The sequence below is a fragment of the Lepidochelys kempii genome, chromosome 27 (genome assembly GCF_965140285.1).
Source record: "Lepidochelys kempii isolate rLepKem1 chromosome 27, rLepKem1.hap1, whole genome shotgun sequence".
Lineage (NCBI taxonomy): Eukaryota > Metazoa > Chordata > Testudines > Cheloniidae > Lepidochelys > Lepidochelys kempii.
In genome coordinates, this window is record NC_136406.1 from 14,264,913 (window position 1) to 14,287,095 (window position 22,183).

Genomic DNA, 22,183 nt, shown 5'->3' on the forward strand with positions numbered 1-22,183 from the left:
GCTAAACTCCCTGGCAAATCTGGCCCTTCCTTAGGTGGCTTTAAATGACCTGAGGAATCTTGAAATATTCACCCCTGCTTTGGGGGCTGAATCCAGGCCAGTCTGGCCCCCAGGCGTGAGCACAGAGGCACCCCTGGTTTGACGTAATAGCAACAGATTGAACGCGTGGCTTCTGTCATAGGCCCTGCAAACAGTTTTGTTCAGCGGCTTTCAGCCCCGTGTGAATCCTGGATCAAGCACCCAGTGACATGCATCTGATGATGAGGTGCTGAGCAGCTGGCTAAGCAGGGGACTCTTCCCCCTCCTATGATCAACTGTGCTGGATGCATTTCTGAAAAAAAAGAAAGCCCTGCTGTCCTGCAGAGAGGTCTGAGGCGGGAACTAAAATGGCTCGTATAAGTTCTTTACTGGAGGAGGACAGGGACCAAATTGTTTATAATGTAGCTTTTTGCGAGGCTAATCTTTGATCATCTGCCCCCTCCACTCCCCCACCAGCGAAGACCCTGGTCCTTTGCTGCCATGTCCCAAGGACAAAGTGATTTGCCAGAGAGGCTTGTGGTGGAAGGAGAGTCCAGAATTGAAAGCAAGTAACTCCATTGGAGAGGGGAAATGGCTGCAGTTTTACTGGGGAAGGTTGGTTCCCAGATACATTCATGCCAGGGACAGTGCCATCTAGCTTCAAAAAATGGACTCGATTTTTCCCCCCTCCCCCACAGTGATTTATGGCTCCTTGTATTGGTGAGAACACTATGGTTTGTCACTGTCTGGCAAACGGGGGGAGAAGGCAGCAGAGGGAACAAAACCAATTTTTAAAAATAATCTTTTATTGGGAAAAGATGTGTGGAGGGGTTTTTCCTCCTCTCCCCCTTTCTTCCCCCAAAAGTTAGCAGAGAAGGAGGGTCTTGTGGTTAAAGCACTAAATGAGGATCCTGGAGATCTGAGTTACATTTTCTGCTTTGCCCTAGACAGCCTGGGAGAGTCACTTTCATGATTTCAGTGGGAGGCAGGTACTGAAATGCCTTTGAGGATCAGGGCCTTACATACTAGGGTCATGACAGCAACAGACTATCCCAGATCTTTTTGGATTTAACAAATAAATGCCCTTAAACCTACTTAGGCTTTGTCTAGACAAGGAAAAGTGATCCAGTTTAGGCCAGATTTAGCCAGCTTATGGTGACTAAGCCCAGCACATAATAATACCAAGCTCTTATGTAGCACTTTTCATCTATAGCTCTCCAAGCATTTTTAAAAGGGTCATGAAGTTATCATCAGCCACCAGTATCCCCTTTTTACAGGTGAGGAAACTGAGGCACAGGGAGAGGGCATGGCTTGTCCAAGGTCACCTGGTGGTGGTGACAGGAATAGACCCTAGGTCTCAAGTCCAAGTTCAGTGCTTTATCCACTAACCCATATTGCCTCCCTAAATAACCTTTTCCCTAGTTAAGACAAAGCCACTGAGCTCTAACTTGCAATACTGAATAAAGGAGGTGTGCTAAACCAGGTGAAAATAGCAGTCAAAAAAGGGGAGAGCTTGTTAACATGCTGAGTGGAAGGGGAGAAGAGGGGTACACTTGGGAAGGGATGGACAGGGAAGACTGGCCTTATTTGCTCTTTGTTTTTCTACTGACCTGGTAGGATGGGTGCTAGGGCTAACTTTAAGCACCTGAAGTGACTAAATCTTAAAAGAACATGAATGTGTCAAACCTCACTGCATCTCAGATGCATGGGTGAAGTCTATATATAGGCTAGGCTTAATGGATTGCATATGAGAGAGAGAGGCTGGATGGATGATAGGTAGAAGAATGGGCAGGCTGACTTACAGAGCAGATTGATGGGGGAAGGAGAGGATGGCAGATGGATATACACAGATTGATGGACAGGCTGGTAACTGGACAGACATAGGCAGGCTGAAAGGCTAGGCGGGCTGATGACTAGATCTGCACACACACAGACAAGTTGAAGGACAATCTGCAGCATTTATTACATTTACAAAGCTGTATAGTTATACAAATGTTTAACCAATAACGATATATGAATATCCAAATATATTACTGGACATTAAAACATCATACAGGATGCAAACATACAGAGCAATTTGGTTTGTACCATATGGGGGTGAGGAACAAATCCCCAAAATTGAGGCCGTGGAAGTGCCTCATTTGGTCCATTTTGGCCTATGTACAAGGAGAAGGGATATCAAAGTCCGGTGAATATTTTCAACTCATGAAGCCCGGTGAAAAACAATTGAGCTTGCAGTCCAGCCCCAGCCAATAGAAGGGGAAGAAACAGAAATGGAAAGACTAAGAACAATGGCAACTTTGTCTCTTTACCCTGTGTGCCTTCTCCTCCCATGAGATGATGCATGGCCGCAGTGAGCCATCTTCAATACATGCAAATTGCCCCTCATTTCTCCCCCCACACCTGTCCCCCATGACCCAACCGAAGATGTGTTCTGCCCATTTTGGCTGCTTCCATGGGAGATTTGGATGGCCCACCCACCCTCCACCTCCAAAAAAAGTGTACATTCTCTTTGCCCCTCAGATCCCTCATTCTTGCTGGGGATAATGTTCTCAAAGGTATCTAAGAAGTTAAGGTCCCAAGCCCCGTCTAATTCAGAGTTAACCAGTTCACCCTACGCTGAACTGCATAACACCCATTAATCCCTCCCTTACAATGCTGCAAAGGGAGAGGTCTCCACTGGAAGAAAGTCCTTTAACTGTAACCTACCCAGCTTCCTAGAGCCTTACCAAGAATGACTTGCACAGAGGGCTCTCTGCTCATGCTGGCTTTTCCCAGCAACTATGCCTCTCAATTCTTTGGGAGAAAACTTTTAGGGTTTTGTTTTAAAATCCATGTTCGCTGACCTTGTGGAGTCAGGGTCTGTATACACAGTTCCCTTCCCCACTCCTGTCGGTCTCAATATGCCTTCAAGATTTCCCACCCCCTCTACACGTGGCCCCTGCAGAAAAAAACCCAGCTCCTTTCTAGCAGTTTGACTCTTTCTTGTCCCCTGCAGGAATTTTCCTGTTCCTGGGATCTGCAGGCACTTATGTATTTATTAATTCATTCCACCATGAATGAATAAGGGGAATAAGCTTCTTGAGGCCCAAGAGAACGTGTGCTTCTGAGAATGCAGACACTTACTCCTTCCCTTCCACCCCGCCCCTAATGCGTGCTAACTCATGCACCCTTACCCTAAAGGAAAAGGATTGCTGCGGCTTGGAAGGAAATCTTTAGTGGATGACAAGAGAATTCTCTGCAATGGGACCTGTGCGTTTTCTCACCCCCTGCATGGGGGCAATGTCATAACACAAGATATAAGCAAAATGCAGCACCAGACACTATAAAGCTACAAGCCTTTTTAACGAAAACACTTTTCTTTTCTTTTCGACCCTGACCCTTTCACAAATAAGCCACCTTTCTAAAGGCACTGTGTTTATTTTTTTAAAATCCAGCATGAGGAGGATGAAGGGGAGATGGTGGGATAGGGTAGATCTAAAATGAAGGTTTGAAATGCCAAATTTAATCTTTTTAGCAAGCAAGGACTTATTGAGGAGGAAGAAATGGAGAGCGGAGTGTTTGATGGGGAAATACATTGGTTCTTAGTTTTAGCATCATCTTGGCCACCCTACCAAAAAATCCACACTCCTTGTAACCATCACCACAGTGGAAGGACTGAAATGCTGGTTTCCTGGTGGGATGAGCCCTAACTCTCTTCCTTTCCCACCCACTCACTTTATTTCAAGCTCATGAAAGTTGAGGCTATGTGAAATGCTGCTATGGGTCCAATGAGTGAGTACTCCCTGTTTTGAAGGTGGTGTTTGTTACTTAAAACCCGCATCCTGCAAAGTCTTAAGAGTGGGATTTTCAAAAGAGCCCTAAATGACTAAGGAGCCCAGGAGAGATTCCCAGCTTCTGTTGACTTGAAGGGCTAGATCCCTCGGCCTCCTTTGGGGTTGTGGGAAGGGGGAATCAATGACTTGTGCTCTTAAATTGCCTAGATCCTCTTGAACGTTCCACCCTTAAGGCACGTGCTTAATGAATGGAACTGCTTGGAGTGTGTAAAGTTAAGCACATGCTTAAATCTTTGCAGGATCGAAGCCTCAAATAGTCATTAGAAATCTACTCTGCAAAGGAGAAGAAAATTTACAGGGGGGAGACAAAGCCACATCCTTTTGCAAAACCAGTTCCTGGGTTCTTTAGATCCCTTCGCCAAGTCCACCTCCAAATGGAATGTGCTTTGGTGGCCCTTAAAGCTGAGATCTCTCACCCTTCCTGCCCCACTGCACATAAATTTAGGGGGAACATCATTATGAAGTGAAGACAGGAGCAGGGATGTATTTACAGAGGGATGGAAATTCTCCTGGGAGACTACCCAGTGATTGTTAAGATGATCAGATAAGACATTGCAACAAGGCTGTGGGCAAAGCTGTCATTCTAAAGGGACCCAGGGAAGGCGCCTCTGACTGAGAAATTTAAAGCAGGCTAGGGGATGTAGATACATACGGGCAAGATTTACGGGGGGGGGGGGGTGGGGGGGAACAACACACTTTGCCATGTTCTCAGAAATCTGGCCCTGACTTCTTTTGAAAAATGAAACTCATGGGACCTGATTTTCAGAAGTGCATAACCCCTGCAGCTCTTGCTGGCTTCAACTGGGGCTGTGTGCACTCTTGTGGGTGGGAGAGGGGAATCAGACCAACTCTTCCCTTTAAATTAATGGTAGATGTATCTAAATCCCCTAGGCTGCTCTGGAAATAGCCTATGGGTAACATTTTCAAAAGCACCACAGTGATTTGGTCTCCTAAATCACATAGGTCATTGATTTTCAGTGGAACTGGGGCTCCTAAATCGTTTAGGCCCTTTTGGAAATTTTAGCCAGTGGCCCTAACTCCAGGCAAGCCTCTGGCTTAACGTCAATGAAAGTTTGGATAGCGGAAGAGCTGCAGGATTTACAAAGCTGTAAGACCCCCTTCCTGCTTGCCCACATGCACAAAACACACACCACCTGCTTTTAGGTTCTTCATCCCTAAACCAGTCAGGAAAGGGGGTTGGCGAGGCTGACGCAAGCATGACATCAGACGTGACTCTTAAGAAATGCCTGGAGAAGCCTCATCCTTTTGGAAGAAAGTGGCAGAACTCCAAATGCACTTACGGCGAGGATTGAGGCTTTCGGTCCCTGTGCTTTGCCGTTACCTGTGTATCCGTTACTATTGAGTCCAGTAGCTCCTGGGATGACCGAAGGTACAGAAAATGAAGGGGCTGCAGCTTTTACCTAAACTTGGGCTCATGGCATGCAAGTTCCATAAGTTGAAGACACAAAAAAAAAAATCATTAAAAAATACTCCACCACATTTTGTGTCTGTTATTTGCATTTTAAATTAATCTGGTCAATCAATAGAAAATAAGTATGTATAATTTTTTTCCTATATACACATATATATTTATATATAAAATGGAAAGTCACGCCCCAGGGGTCCCCTCTAGGTCAAGGCGGATGCTGTGCTGCCATTCACAGTCATTTTGCGCCCCCTGCTGGAGGAGGGTGGCATTTGGTGGCAGTTCGAGGTGCCATTGAGCAGGGTGCTGGGGTGGGCAGGGATGCTTAGCGTGGTGGTGTTGGAGCTGGGTGACCCGTGGGAAGGTGTGGCAGGGCTTGGCAGGGACGAGGAGGTGGCGGGCAAGGTGGCTGGGCTGTTTGCTTTGTCGCTGACGGATTCGCACTCGGATGCCCCGCTGGTGTTGGTGCACTCAGAGTTTGCAGGCTGGGACAGTTTTAGTCTCTTGCAAGCTGGCTGCACTCGGTATTTCAAAGGGAGAGGCCCATTCTACAGGGAGACAAAAGATGTTCACATGAGTGTTTTTAGAGACAATCACATTGATATCAACACCAATTAGTCTGGACAGAGGTAGGGTAGCTGTTGGTCTTGGGATATTAAAGAAGCAGGGTGGGTGGGATAATATCTTTTATTGGACCAGTTTCTGCTGATGACAGAGACAAGCTTTTGAGCCACACAAGCTCTTCTTCAGGTCTGGGACAGAAGTTTGGGACTCAGAAGCGAAGCTAAAGGGGGAGAGATTCAAAGGCATAAAGGGGTAGCCAAGGTGCCTGATTCCCATTAGCTGTCAACAGGAGTTAGGCATCTGACTGCCATTTGTTCCTGGGAACATTGCCCCTAAAATCGTCAGTGTAAAGAAACTGAATTGACACCAGAGCATGCTATACCCTAGGGTGTAACTTCATATTTAAAAACTCAACCAGGGCTCCAATTCAAAGAAGCGTTTCAACCCATGCTTAAATCTGTCCCAAGTCCTTTGCTAGATCAGGGCACAATTCAATACAATGATTGTCTAAAGCCCAGTTATTATGGCATCGCTATTGTGGCTCCATAGTTAAGTTTAATTCTCCTAAATTAACTGAACTGTGTAACAGAAGCTTATGTTGTAAAAATCTCAAAATGGCAAACATCAAAACAAAATCTGAAGTTGAAGTACTATTTAAATGGTTCATGCTAGCATCTTCTGAAGATAGATGCATACAGAGTGTTCCTTTATCTCCATTCCTCTCCTATCAGTTTAAAAATCCTACTTAAACCAAATGCATGTCCTTACCTGTGCTGCTAATAACACCTCATTATTAAAACTATTTGAATTTATATTAACTTTATCGTTTATGAATTTGTTTCCTTTTTTCCCCTCTTATATTCCATTCGGCTTTAGCAGTGTAAGTAGACCGGTCAGTTTCAATTCTCCTTATCAGTTTAACTTTAGGAGTTCTCAGGCTCTGGAACAAAACTACAAGGAGTCCGGTGGCACCTTAAAGACTAACAGATTTATTCATGCATCTGAAGAAGTGGGTTTTTTACACACGAAAGCCTATGCCCAAATAAATCAGTTAGTCTTTAAGGTGCCACCGGACTCCTTGCTGTTTTTGTGGATACAGACTAACATGGCTACCCCCTGATACTTGGGACAAAACTGAAGTTCTGGTTGCTGAATGCTTTGGGAGAGTAGCAAGACATGTTCAAAATCTAACCCAGATCTGTTTCATGTTTTGTTTTTAATTCAGACAGACTATTTCTATTAATATTAGTCTGTTTAAAATGTGTCGATGTCATTTAAAACATTGCAATCTATAAAACGCTTTGAGATCTAGGAATTAAAAGCACTACGTATTATTAAGAAACATCTGCAAACAGGTAGGTTCTAAGTTCTGACAAACATTTTCAAAATATCTTGCCTGACAAAGTTTTGAGGTAATAATGATGGTGGTTAAAAAGTTCTATGAATGGACTGTGCCATTTAAATGGTTTGTTATAGGACATTATGTTCTTTTTCCATAATACACAATCCAGTGAGTTCCACAGGCTGGCTGGATATCCAAACTATGAGCTAAGAATGAAGCTAAAGAGAAAACACAGGACTGAAATAGTCTGAATTTTTTTCTCAAATAAAATAAATCTCAGTACTTGGATATTAGAGTGGAGGGCAGAATGAGTGAAATATTAAATTATAGGCACCAACATGCTTTCATTGGCTGTAATGGAAGATTTGCCATTTGGTTTCTCAGTGGGAAATGGATTGAATCTTATGGTCACAGTTCTCCCTTGTCCTGCACTTTGTGTAGCCTTTTACACCAGAATCATGGTGTTCAACACCCACTAGTCTGAATGACGACACAAGGTGCAGGGCACTGATGAATGAGGCCCCATTGTGCAAGTGCACAATCCTTTGGATATAGGATTTATTGTTTTATTTTCCCGTGAATTTCCAATGGCTCTTTCCAGGCACACCTGTAAAATTTCAAGTTCTGAGATGTCTTTCCAGGAACTGAGCCAGCTGGCTCAAGAATTTAGATGTTCATGAAAGATTAAAAGCTAGTCTCTGGAAAAGATTTTCAGGCTGCCTTCCAGAAATAAGTGATGAAGGATTCAGGAATTCAAATGGACATGCATCTTAAAACCCACGCACTGGCAAGTGGCAATGTGAAAAATATCCCACTGAAAACTCTCTAAAATTTCCTAGCTGGTGTCTCAAGGTCCAGCACAGCCCTTAGATTCACATGCTTACCTTTAAGCAGATGGGGAGTCCCTTTGAAATCAATAGGTAAGCATGTGCTTAAGCCCCCACTTCAGGCAATGCACGCCTGTTCAAAATGTGTTCCTATTCAGGAAAGCACTTGAACAAGTCAATAAAATTAGAAGATGGCAAATTCAAAAGCAATAAAAGGAAATAATCTTTTCACAAATGAACAATGGAACTCATTGCCACATGATGTCATGGTGGTTAAAAACTTATCAAGATTCAAACAAGGACTTGATGTTTACATAGATAACAAGAACACCCACAGATAAAATAAGTAGGTAGTCTCTCTTCCAAAGTGTATATTAACATTTAAGAAGGGCTTAAATGCACAAGGATTTAAGCCAATCTCTAACTACTAGCAGTTAGGGGAATTTTGTTCTTCTAAAGCATGTCCTACTGACTGCTGTCAGAGAAAGGATATTGGACTAGATTAGATCTGTGGCCAATCTATCGATCCTGTGTTAGGAGAAAAAGGATGTTCCAGGTGTTAGACCACAAACCTAAGACCCAGGTTCAAGACCCTGCCCTGCCACAGACTGTGTGTGACCTTGGGCAAGACATTTAATCTCTCTGGGCCAGATTTACAAAGGTATTTAGGTGCCTAAGTCCAGATCCTCAAATGGTGATTCAGTGGTAGCGAGGCACTGAAATACCTTTGTACATCTGTGCCTCAGTTCCCTATCTGTAAAAGGGGAATAACAGTACTTCCCTACCAGGCTGCTGAGAATAAATACATTAAAGATTGTGAGATCCAGATATTACAGTGATATGGGCCAGACAAGTTCCTTAGATACAGAGCAGCTTAACCATGTGACGAAGTCCCATCGACTTCAACAGTACTTTTAACCCAGATCCTCATTGGTGTTTAGGTGCATAACTCCCATTGATCTGGGTCCTTCTGAGCTTCCTGAATTGGAGCTGAAGCACTTTAAAGACTCAAGCCACAAAAGGTGAAATCTAGAGCTGCTAGAGTTCATTTGAAATGATCACTTAGAAGGGTAACGTTAAACCCTTTTTCCCCTTTAAAAACAAAAACAAACAAACAAAACTTGACTTGTGCAGGGCAGCTACGTCTGGCTAGGAGAGGGTTGTTGTTGAAAGTTCGCCCCACCGCGGCCTGGGAGCATGAATCAAGGCTCTTCAGAGCACCTGGTTCTAATTAAATGTGCTAGCAGAGAAAGTGTCAACAAGGGAAACATGTTTTTTGATTAATCTCAGTTTTCAAACCCTGCACTTTCCCCTCCTTCTGATGCCCCTTTGGAAGTGTCAGCCACAACCCCGTTCCAGGTGTGGGGGCAGTGGGTAATAGTCGGGACCTGGGTTTTTTTCCCCAGAGTCGCTGAATACAGTATTGCTAACGTGGGGATGGGGTGGGTCAAAAATCACAAGTCAAGCCCCCAAAATCACGAGATTTTTATAAACTAGATTTTGTTGTGGGGGTTTTTAAAATTTGCCTTCTGATTTCTTTTGCCTTTCATGGTCACATTTTCAAGCTTTTATCCACAACCATGTTCTAGAACGTATTTGTAGGAAGTTCTGTGGCCCATGTTCTACAGGAGGTCAGACTCGCAATGGTCCCTCTTCAAAAGAATGGCCAGACTGGGTCAGACCAAAGGTCCATCTAGCCCAGTCTCCTGTCTTCCAACAGTGGCCGATGCCAGAGGGAATGAATAGAACAGGGAATCATCCAGTGATCCATCTCCTGTCACCCATTCCCAGCTTCAGGCAAACTGAGTAGGGATACCATCCCTGCCCTCCTGACTAATAGCCATTGATGAATCTATCCTCCATGAATTTATCTACTACTTTTTTGAAGGCCAAGACTGTAACAGGGTTCACAACATCCTCTGGCAAGGAGTTCCACAAGTTGACTGTGGCATGTGAAGAAATACTTCCTTTTGTTTGTTTTTAGATCTGCTGCCTATTAATGTAATCAGGTGACCCCTAGTTTCTGTGTTATGAGAAGGAGTAAATAACACTTCCTTATTTCCTTTCTCCACATCAGTCATGATGTTATAGACTGCTATCATATCGCCCCCTTAGTCGTCTCTTTTCCAAGCTGAAAAGTGCCCATCTTATTAATCTCTCCTCATATGGAAGCCATTCCATACCCCTAATCATTTTTATTGCCCTTTTCTGAACCTTTTCCTTTTCCATTTCCAATAAATCTTTTTTGAAATGGGACGACCACACCTGCACACAATATTCAGGATGTGGGTGTCCCATGGATTTATACAGAGGCAAAAGGATATTTTCTGTCTCTTTTTTTATCCCTTTCTTAAGGATTCCCAACATTCTGTTCGCTTTTATGACTGCTGCTGCACAGTGAGTGGAAGTTTTCAAAGAACGATCCACAGTGACTCCAAGATCTCTCTTGAGCTGTAACAGCTAATTTAGACCAAATCATTTTATAAAATCATAAGATTTGGCAAGATTCTTAGCACCCCACAGCGCCCATTAGCTGCAGCTGGAGTGGTGGGTGCCCAGCATGTCCAGAAAATTGAGGTCCAAGATATTTTTGGAAGAATAAACCTCTCCTTCTGAAACCTTCCCCCTAACTATTGTCATTATCTACTACTGAAAAGACACCTGGTCATCACAAAAATATTTAATTTGCAAAGGGGCAGAGTTATTGCCTGAAAATTAGTATTAACTGGTATTAATCATTAGGAGTCTTGCAGTAGCATCTAAGGACTTCAACAGAGATCAGGGCTCCCTTACGCTAGGCGCTGCACGAATGGGGAGAGAGAGAGAGGAACCCAGTACTGAAGACTCAGATTTAAGGTCAGAAGGGCCCATCATGATCATCTAGTCTGACCTCCTGCACATTATAGGCCACAGACCCTCACCCACCCCCTCCAGCAATAGGCCCATAGCCTCTGGCTAAGTTACTGACATCCTCAAATCTTGATTTAAAGACTTCAAGTTGCAGAGAATCCACCATTTGCACTACTTCAGACCAAAAAGTGACTTGTGTCCCCACGCTGCAAAGGAAGGTGAAAAACCCCCAGAGTCTGTGCCAAATCTCCCCTGGGAGAAAAATTCCTTCCTGACCCCAATGAGGGTGATCAGTTAGAGCTTGAGTATGTGGGCGAGACCCGCCAGCCAGCCACCAGGGAAAGAATTCTCTGTAGTAACTCCGAGGCCTCCTGCTCTAGATGTTAAGCTTCGGAGATGGGACATTAAGCGGACAAATGGTGGGAGGGGAAACAGAACAGGGAAGTGACCCATGGAGGTAGGGCTGGCACCCGTGTTTTCTAGATCCCAGGTGATTGCCCTGCCCACTGGACCACACTGCTTCTCAATAAATGACAAAGATACTTCCAGCACAGAAGAGGGAGTTTTACTCACCCTTCTCCAAGGATAGATATAGGCGATGTCCATAAGCGTGTAATATTCCTTTAAAGGTTCATCTTCGTAGAGAACTTCCACCTGATAAATACAGACCAAAGTGAATCTTTCCCCAGGGTCCCAAGGGCAAAATCAAATAGCGTGCTTCCCAATCCATGGTTGGACAGAAGGGTCAGATTTCCTCTTCAACAGAGCTCAGCTTCCATTTAGGCATCTAAATAAGGATCTGATTTCATAGTGCTCCATTCCCACTTTAGACCAGATTTTCCTAAGAGCCCAACACCCACTGAGCTGTGTTCTATCGAAAATCTGGCCACTTACTTTGGTGCCAAAGTGGGTTCTATGCTTCTTTTGAACATCAGGCAGTCAGGGGCTGAATTAACCATTGCCCCACACTTTGCCCAGTCTTCACACCAGTGCAAAATGAATGTAAAAATGCTACTGAATCAGAGTGGCTGTATACAAAATGCAGTGAATCGGGTCCAGCGTACCCACATCAGGTCCCCTCCTGGTAGGCCCTGGGAATCAGTGTCAGAATCGTTCTGAAGAAGGCACTGTTAGGTAGACTGGATAGGTGAAGGTGGTCTAGCGGACTGAGGTCCAACCCTTGCTGAATAGCTCTGGACAAGTCTAACTTCCCCATGGGTACAGAATGAGGCAGCGGATGCTTATTTAAAAGAGGGCTGCAAGACTTAATTAGCAAATGTTTGTACAGAAGGGTGAATAAGTGCTAAGTAGTATTATGACAATGGCCAAGCTTTTAAAGAAGTGTGTGTTTTCAGTAAGAGAAACACATAGTAAATCTCCAGAAAGAAATGTCTGTTTCTGGGGAGGTCTCAGATCGGAATTTCCTGCGCTGGTGCGGGGCTGCCGGAGTGTCAAGACTGCGTTTGGTTTTATTTTGGGGGAAAGGGAGGAGGTTCTCTGAGATACGCTCTCCTCCTGTTAATGCTCTTCTTCTGAAACGGATGGGGGCAGCAACTCAACGGGTGCAAATCAAGGCTGTTGACTTCAAATGGAGTGATGCAACTTGACACCAGCTGTTCATTTGGCCCCGTTGCGCTAGGCAACAGTGGGTTGCAATCTTGGTGGGGGTCCTGAGGTGCTACAATAATGCCCATCATACATAATATAGCTTTGTATTGCAATAGCGTCTCAAACAGGGTCCTGTTGTGCAAGGTGCCGTATAAACATAACGGGTCTGGCCTAAAGAGCTTAATATCTAAGTATATCCAACAATAACAACATTAAGTCTTCTCTTGAAAAGAGAATGGGGACATGTGGTTTTTGAACACAGCAAGCACCCCCGTGTGTATTTAGAATGAGGGGTGTAAGAAGGGACTGTCCAAGGCCCACTGTTTAAATGCTCATACACCTTCCGTGGATGTAATAAACGGCCATCCAAAAAGACAACCGGCCTAAGGGGTGCCGCACCAGTGGGCACGCACTGCAAGGAACCCTGACGGAGGTCAGGAGATCAAGCAGTGACCAAGGACCAATTGCCAGTCGCTCGCTACTCACTTTGTACTTGCTGGGAACATCCATCTTATTGCGGAGAAATTTAGCCAGATGCATGACCGTCATGGCAGCAGGACACCGGAGGAACCTTACACCGTTCTTCTGGGGCCAGACCAGAGGGAAGGCAGGGGGAGGAGGGGAAGGGAAGAGCGTTACTGAGAGCTGAGCAACTGGAACAGGAGAGGGGATGAAATACGTACAGGAGCAGCTGTAAATCTATCATACACACACAGAGCAGGGGGGCATGAAAGACTTGCAGGTCATGCGCAAAGGGCTCTGCTGCAATCTATACTGTTCGGGTTCTGTAACACCAGGGTGGGGAGCAGCGGGTAGAGTGCCTCACAGAGAAAACAGCAGCAGTCAAAAAATACATTGGACTGATTTTTAACTCTGAGGCCTCTGAGACATAAATGACTCACACCCCATTACATAGGAACAAAAGAAATATCTTGCTAACCGGTTGGACTAAAATCAGACCATTCGATCTCTCAAGGGCTGCACAGTGTAAGCAGAAAAGCCCCTATTAGATAACCAGAAAACCAAGAGTCTTTTTATACAGACACAAACAGATTACACACCTGTGTCTGCGTTGTTTTCCTCCTTACTAATGTTTCAGTTTCAATATGAGCTCATCTTTCTTCTATCAGGGTTAATATTCCCAAACTCCAGGGAAAAAAGAATTATCTCAGATCATTTGCGCTAAGCACAGAGCTGGGAGCCAGGAAGTCTTGAGTTCTAACCTCATCCAGCACACGGCTTGTGGCCCTTGGGCAAGGTTCACTCAGGCCCTGGCCCAACAAAGAATTAGAACTAATTGTCCTTCAAGTTACAGAGGTGCTTTGTGGGGCTGGGGCCTGGGAGCCTAAATTGCCAAAAGTGGCCACTGATTTTTGGATGCCCAATTTGAGACATCTTGGGCCTGCCTTTCAGAGGGTCCTTGTGGTGAATAGGAATAGGATGGTATCCCTTTAAATAGTTTGTGAGCTCTCCAGTGATGCTCACTGTGTTCTGTTTTAGTAGCTGCCAGGACCCAGTCAGCGCCGTAGTATCTATATAGCTAATCCTTGCATGGCGTGTATATACGGCAAACACCATTATTTAGATTAATAGATTTTAAGGCCAGATGGGACCATTATGGCATCTAGTCTGACCTCCTGTATAATACAGGCCAGAGAATTTGTGTCTGTGTGGTTCCTTGATTGTTGTGTAAATAGCAAAGACCACCCCAGATTGTAGTTGAAATCAATAAAAGCGACAGGGCCTCAGTCCCTCTGAAAGTCGGATCCAGATCCTCAAATTGAAATCATTGGGAGTTAGGCATCTAAATACTTCTTGAAGATCCGGGCAAAAAGTCCATGCTTTGGGAGAGTAGCAGGGTATGTTCAAGAGTTGGGAATCCAAAATCTGAAACACCCGAAGTCACTGACCCCTGCTGAAAAAGTGGGCCTTGATTTCTGCCTCTCAGATTCCTCACCCGTATCATGAGACTAATAGTTCTGACTTATCTGCCCCAACGCATAGATCGGTCATAGGCCTTTGAACAGCACCCAACCTTCATAAAAAGCCATTTCTTGGAATAAGTTTGATTCTTTATGTGTAAAACCCAGGGGAGAACTGGAGACAGGATGATTGGGGCAGGAGGAGCTGCAGCTCAAAGGCCAGGGGAAAGAATTGATCATCTGTTGCTGTCTCATACCCCCTGCCAAAAGAAACAAAATGTGGCTTCCGCTTCAAGATCTTTGGAATTTGCACAAACCTTAGTGCATGCACTAGCGGAACGGAGCTGCCCTGGTGCAGGAAGCATCAGCCCTGCCTTCCGCTGCCTCCTTCCCAGGGGAAGAGCAACGCACTGACGGGGACCTCTTTTTGTTTACCTGCAGGTCTCTTTAAGCGATCAGCTTGGCAGCACTTACTTTTTCCTTCTCCACGTCCCCGTTTTCAATCGTCCCTTTCTTTTCATCTCTAGGGAAGAAGGGACAGAAGGAGCATTTTTGTAAAAAAGTAACAGAAAATAAAGTCACCCCCTTAGCCCCGGAGAGGGGATATTAAGCTTGCCAAGGCAGTCGTGGCACAAGGGTTAATTTCTCTCTGGATGTGCGGTGGTGGAGAGGCACGTACAATCTAATCATCTCCAGCTAAGCCATAGAGCTAGCATATAAAAGGCATCGGGACTGCAATATGCTCTATTCAGTGCTTTGTTTTAGCTTGTGTATTGCAGCTACAATGCTCCATAGGGAGGACTTCAGGTCACATGACAAGCCCTCCATTCATAAGCTTAATTAGTCTTTGCACATCCACAACACACCTGAGGCTCTATAGTCTGTAAAAAGCCACTTCTAAGTCACCTATAGAACTATAGCGTCCAGGTCCTGGTGAAAGAACAGCCTGGATGCTTATCTTTCCTGTCAACTCCAGCTGTTTCTATGCAGTGCAAGGAAACCCTTCCAGGGCAATCAAGCACTCAGGCGGAAACCCTGGCCCACTAGAAGTCAATGGGAGTGTTAAACAGATCCAGAATCTTACTCAGGGTCTCTGCTGCTGAAGAAAATAAGAGTATTCAAAGTCTCTTCCCAAACCATGCATGGGGTTTATTTTCAGCCCTAGAAGTTAATAAATCGCATGGGCTGGGATTGAGAAAGGTGCTTAGGTACCTAACTCCCATTGAAACGGGACCCGTGAGTGTATAGTTCAACGTATATGGGTGACTCTGGCTAGAGCATTTCAACTCCAAAGCCAACGCGAGTCCTTCCTTTCATTACAATAAGCTTTGGATCAGGCCATGGTGCTGGAGATATGTGGGATCCCTACAAGTGGGCCTGCCTAAATAGCTGGTGAAGTTTTAATCTGGTCCCACTCGAAACCAGCCAGAACCACCCACACCCCGCTGAACTAAACAGACTAGATCAGATTCTCGCTAACGCCAGGGTAAGTCAGAAGTCACCCCTGGGAGGACGGAGGCGCATGAAACGGATGCAAAGGAGTGGAAAATCAAACGGATTGGCTGAAATTCACCCTGTGCAGGAGTGCTAGCAGCCACGCACCACTTGTTCAGTCTTCTCAAGGGAAGCTGTGAGGGGCTGGGTCTTAGGCACTTTTGAAAATTTTATCCATTAACATGTCCCTACTTCTCAGGGGTGTTGTGATGATAAATTCCCGAACGTCGGCGAGCTGCTCAGATCAAACAAGTGGACCATGGTGCAGGGGGAGAGCGGAGGTAATATAAATAGAAGAGGATGCAATGCCATAGTGCCTATGAACCCTAATCACGGACCCATGGGCCCATTGTGCTAGGCGCTGTGCAAACACAGAACCAAAAAACAATGGTCCCTGCCGCAAAAAGATTGATTCGAGTATAAGACACCAGACACAAGTGGACAGCCAGTCAATAGGAGTGATCATAGCTCACCATCTGTCTAGCCATTACCGGGTTATACTTTGCGTAGGGATGAATCACATCTTTCAGTAGAGGGCAAGCAAAAGGGAGACTTAAGGGATACGCAGGCTGGAGAAGAAGGATGGGCCAGTGGTTAGAGCGCTAGCCTAAAACTTCTCCATTTCCTGCTCTCCCACAGACTTCCTTTGCAACTGGGGCAAGTCATTTAGCCGCTCTGTACCTCAATTTTCCATCTGTAAAAATGGGAACACCACCACCGCTCTGCCTCACTGGGGTGCTGGATAAATACATTAGCTTGTGAGGTGCTCAGATTATATGGTAATAAGGGCCATATGAGCAGTTAAGGTATTTAAGGCTTGTGCCAGCCCTACGCAGAGGCATACATGTTTCCCACCTTAGTCTTTACACAGGTAAAACTCCCACTGATCTGAACTGTAGCTTTACCTGAGTAAAGACCAAGAACGCTGAGAACAGTCTTCAGGATTCAATCCATTCCCGCAAATAAGATCTTAGAGGTAGCCAGAAAGGGCAAGATTTTGACTCAGAACAGGAGGAGTTTAGCAACAACAACAAAATCTTACCTCATTCCTTCGTAAAACTCTATGGATAAGCTGACAATTTCATCATCTGTCAGGTTCCCTTTTTCTTGTTCGGAAACTTCCCCACGATCCTCATTCGACCCATTGGGAACTGCACAGGGAGCAGGGAGAGAGATGTTAAACCCCTCCCAAAATGTATTCAGTGTCAAGACAGAGGAGAAGAGAAGAGAGACCAAGGCTATTCCTGTTTGCAGACACTTACCGTCTGCCATGGGATAGGCTGCATAGAAGTCACGCCGCCTCTTCATTTCATCTGCAAGAGAAGATAGATCAAAGCAAGAAAGAATGAAAAGAGAGGGAGAATAGAAGATCCAGGCCTGGTCTACACCGGTTTTGTGCCCAGTTGGGAGTGTGATGTTTTACCAATACAGTTATACCAGTATAAGCCTTCATGTGGATGCAGTGATGCTGGTTTAAATGGGTCTTATGCTGGTATAGCTTATTCTCCCTATGGAAATAGCTATACCAGAACAAGCACCTTTATACCGATATAACTGCATCCACACTAAAGCAGGTTGTACCTCTGTAACGAACCTGGTATAGTGAAAAGGGCGCAACTTTTGTCTTTGCACAGGGTGTAAGGGTGGCAAAGTCACACGCGCTTTAACCCAGCTTCCGATGACATAACGGGATCGACTTCAACAGGAACAGAGTTGGGGCAGCACAGAGCCCTACCCCCAAATCATCACCATTATTACTTGATTTGATTATTGTTGTCTGTATCTGTACCTTTGAAAAGCCCAGGGACCAGTTTGTACACTATGTCTTGTAAGGTTTTGTCAGACCTGAAAGACACAAATAAGAATGAATCAGGGTGGGTCAGTGTAGTTATTTCTGGATCCATTCCAGTCACCTGTCTGCGTTCCCCCGCCAAACCAAAAGAGAGCACCTTTCACTCCCGTGCAAAAGACTGGCACAAGGCTCATGCACCATTTAAGCCCTCAAAACAGGGCTTACGTGGGACTTAAGTAGTGCACAGACATTGCACTGGCCTTTTGCAAAGGAACACAGCCGGATGAATTCAAGACCATGCTGTATAGGCTCTGTGCCAATTTAAATATTGCTGGTAAAACTCCGATTGACTTTGATGAACGTGGACACAGGTTGCAAGTAGCCTTATTTTAAAAAAAAAAAAAAAATCCAGGCTTTGCCAGCTCTTGTGCTATTTGATGTTTTATGGAATGCCTGAAATTCAATGATTACATCAGAATGTCATGTCATTTCTTTTTAAATTACATTTCTAGCCTTTGTGACTGCAGAGAAAAGCTGAAAAATAGCCACCACCATCTAGCTCTGAGTTTTATGGATAAGTGCAATCTTAAAGTGCTTTACAAAGGTCAGTATAGCTATCCCCATTTTACAGATGGGGAAACTGAGGCAGGAGGGGTCTGCCCAATGTCACCCAGCTGGCCAGTGGCAGAACCAGGCCTCTCACTATTTTATTTGCATTACCATGGTTCCTATCAACCCTTGTCAAGGACTAGGACCCCATTGGTGAGGTGCTGTACAAACACAGAACAAAACCTCACAGTCTAGAAGCAGGTCTCCTGAGTCCCAGTCCAGTGTCCTACCCATTGCCTCTCATGTGTATTCTAAAAGCAAGTTCAGAGAACCCAACTTCTAAAAATATATAGGTCATGATTGTTAAGCTAATCATGAGTAAGGCTAAGATTTTGTCAGGAGTATTTTTAGTAAAAGTCACGGACAGGATGTGGACAACAAACAATAAATCATGGAAGCCTGAGCCTGAAGTCGTGGAGATCATTTTAAAATCCTGGAATCCGTGACCAACTTGTAGCCTTAATCATGATATGTGGGGAGCCTGGCTCATGATTTTTGAACCCTTAGCACGGGCAATACTGAAGACCTAAATACCCCCCACCAGCTTTTACAAATCTCTAAGATCAATAGAAATGTTTCCATGGGGTTTTGTTGTTTTTTTTTTTAATTATAAAGATACCATGTTTTGTTTAGGCTTTGGCATCCCTCTGCAGTATTTGCAACCCAAATATTGCTGCTTTGTAGGACAAAAACTAAGCAGTGAAACGTAAAATAAACCAAAGCAGAAAGTGACCAGTTCTACATTTTGGTTGTCTGAGGGTAACATTTTCTAAAGGGCCTAAGTGATCTAGGGCTGGTATTCACAAAAGTACTGAGGTGCTTCATTTCCATTGATTTCCAGGGGAATCAGGCAAGCAGGTATCTTTGTGAATCTCATCCCTAAGTCCCATTTGCAAAAGTGACTTAAGGCCAGAGTTCCAAAGGCATTTAGACCCCTAAAGATGCAAATAGGTACCTAATGAGATTGACAGATGTGCCTAAGCAGGACAGGCTCCAAAATCCCATGGACTTCAATGGGAGACAGACATCAAACTCATTTAGACACTTTGGTATAGACCATTAAGTATCTTTTGCATCTATAGGCATTGAAATACCTGAATTGTATACTGAAAATGCCCTAAATTGGATAGCTGCATTTCAAAAAATTACCATAAGTCAAGTGTCAAAAGAAAACAAATATGTTAATGATGACAAGGCAGTTGTATTTGCAATTATTCCTACTTTAATAATAGAAGGCCTTTAATAAAAAGGGGCAGTCATTTGCTATTCTTGAAAAAGATATGTTTAGCCTAACCATGTCCCTTTGATCTATAATTCCTTGCTGGTGTCATCATAGGATTGACAGACCACTCTCTGCCATTATTTATTACATGGACACATAGAATTTGCTTTGTAATTTACAGCAAGTGAATGAAAGAGCAAGTTCTGTCATTTGATTGGCTAGTTAATTACAAGATGGTCATTATGCTTGTTTGCATCAATAACCATTTCTTCCAATAGCTCCAGCCCCAGGGTGTTTGCCCACTGTGTGTCACAGATGGACACCAGTCCTCAGGGGTCCCAGGTGTGTTTGGGATGTCATAACCCCATTGCATATTATTGGTATCCCGAAACTTGGTGCTGAATGGTGCCAAGCGCCTGGCAGGAGAGAATCCATAGTCCTTAAAATAGTCATGACTGACATTTCTGACAACACAGCTGGGTATTATGCAACTCAGATGGAGGGGGAAGGAAAAGAGAAAGGAAAGTGACTAATCATGCAAATTCAGAGTCTGATCCAAAACCCAATGAAGTCAATGGGGAAGTCATGAGGACTTTGGATCTGGCCCGAAAAGCAGGGCTACAGCTCTAGTTCCAAGAACAAATGGAAAAAATGGGAACATCAGGGTCACTGATCATGTATCAAAATTATTTCTATAATATAATAAATAACCTTGCCCTTTTATAAAGATACCTTGCTCAAATATAGGGCTTTCTTCTTTAGCCCCTTCCATTTGAAGCTCTCAACGTTCTTTGCTAACCTTTGTGAATCAAGTCTCCCAAGACCTTCATGTGAGGCAAGTTGAGATAATTCTACCGATTTTACAGATGGGGAAGCCAAGAGAGAAAGAGATTATGGCTAAATTTTTGAAGTTTGCATGCCTAAAAATAAACTTTGACTGATATGCAATGAGAGATGTGGGCACCTCTGGGAAAAGGTCAGGCCCCTTGTTTAAGAAGTAGTTTAGGGATCCACCCTATAAATGTTTGGTCTAAGGCACAGATCCTCAAAGGTATTTAGGTGTCTAACTTGCATTGATTTCAATAGGAGTTAGGTTACGTATATGACTTGAACAAGTTTTCTTCCAGACGCTGACACAGATTTCCTATCCACTTCTGATTCCCAAGTCTGCCTCAACTACCTGACTCTGATAAAAATAGAGAGAGAAGACTGTGGATTTGATTCTCATTCACAATCCAGGCCCCTTGATGCTGCTCAAGTGGTGTAAAGGGACCCTAGTGCCAATGAAAATTGGGGTCTGATTGGACAAGGATGCAAAGATCTGCATAATGGTGGGGGAAGGAGGGGTTGTCTATGACTAGTAGCTACTGCAATGCAAATTATAAATTAAGGTTCGAGTGATATCTCAGAGCTTGGAAGATCAGTGCAATTCTAGCCTGCTGCTTTGTGTCTGTCTGTATGTTGGCAGAGTGCATCTCCGTCTGGGTCTGTGCACACATTCAGAGATATTTAGCAGAAAGGTCTGTGGGAGTTAGAGTGTAAATATTTCACAGGGAACCAAAAAAAAAAAAAAGTGTTACTACAGAAACGAATTTACATGGAAGAGCTAAAAAAAGCCCCTAGTGATGTATTGCAGCCTTAATGGTTTCTATGCCAACCACCTGCAGAGCTAATTCTACAACTGACAAGACATGTCTGGGTTTGGGGAAGCCAGACGAATGGGGAAGGGGCGAAGCTGGCATAAAGCATGCACCAAGCACGGGGGTTCGACTGCATTCGTTTGATCCCAGTGGTTCTGGGCATGGAACGGGGGTCTGAAAACTACCCACCCACCCAGAATAGTAACAGCCTAGGCACAGCCAGCCGCACGCTCACACAGAATAATCCTCCGCTGGGAGAAGAATGCATCCTTCCAAGGCAAAGGGATCAATGAATTATAAACCACAAGCGGGCTCAGGTTAAATTTCTCTTGTCGTGGCTTCAAAGCCTGACATCTGTGGTCAGGGCACTGTCTAAAGATGACCTCAGGTACTCAGTCCAAACTGACAGAGGATGTAACTCACATTGGGCCTTTCCCTACTAATTAATCATCCCAATCTCTTTACAGCATCATTAAAGGGGGCTGGAACATTCAGAGACGCTCCTGGTCCTGTCTGTTCCGTCATGACCCTTGTTGTCTGCCCTTCCGGCTCGGATTTCATTGATATTCTACAGCACAGAGCGTGGGGCCCCATTACATTAGGCACTGAATCTGCCATTAGTGAGACATTGGAAGCTATGGAGGCAGGGACTATCTTGACATCACAGCCCTGCCGGGGCTTTGCTTATGAGGTCAAACACTCCAGGAATGCCCATGATGACATCAAACACAAAATAATGACAGTGTACAGAATTCCCTAGCCTGTGCAGCTGTTAAGAGAGACATGAAAGTTAGGGTGCTCTGGTTCTGATAATTCCTTCCTCTCCTCCCCCACAAGCATTCAAGGAGATAAGAGACTTTGGGTCAACATTCAAATAACCTACATACAGTAGACTATAAGGCGTCAGATATAGTCTAGTAGGCTATTCTAGCAGACTATAAGGCAGGGGTGCTGGAACAAATTTTACAGTGGGGTGTCCTGAGACCCATTGAACCAAACTGTAAATCCTGTATATAATGGAATCCACTTCGAG

The 22,183-nt window shown here is 44.5% G+C and overlaps 1 protein-coding gene across 3 annotated transcripts in view; it reads right to left on the reverse strand.

Annotated features, from left to right (window-relative positions):
• Positions 1-1,956: 1,956 nt before the first annotated feature.
• PCGF2 (polycomb group ring finger 2) overlaps positions 1,957-22,183 on the reverse strand; it is a 36,714-nt gene continuing 16,487 nt past the window's right edge. For 2 of the 3 annotated variants that reach the window (XM_073325749.2, XM_073325750.2), the window contains exons 4-10: positions 17,677-17,732; positions 17,150-17,200; positions 16,930-17,038; positions 14,868-14,916; positions 12,958-13,056; positions 11,437-11,517; positions 1,957-5,828 (exon numbers count right to left, since the gene is read on the reverse strand). In XM_073325749.2, coding sequence (XP_073181850.1) covers positions 5,484-5,828; positions 11,437-11,517; positions 12,958-13,056; positions 14,868-14,916; positions 16,930-17,038; positions 17,150-17,200; positions 17,677-17,732 — 790 coding nt within the window. In that variant the 3' untranslated portion in view covers positions 1,957-5,483. The remainder of the gene's footprint in view (positions 5,829-11,436; positions 11,518-12,957; positions 13,057-14,867; positions 14,917-16,929; positions 17,039-17,149; positions 17,201-17,676; positions 17,733-22,183) is intronic. The other variant, XM_073325751.2, reaches the window with a different exon arrangement.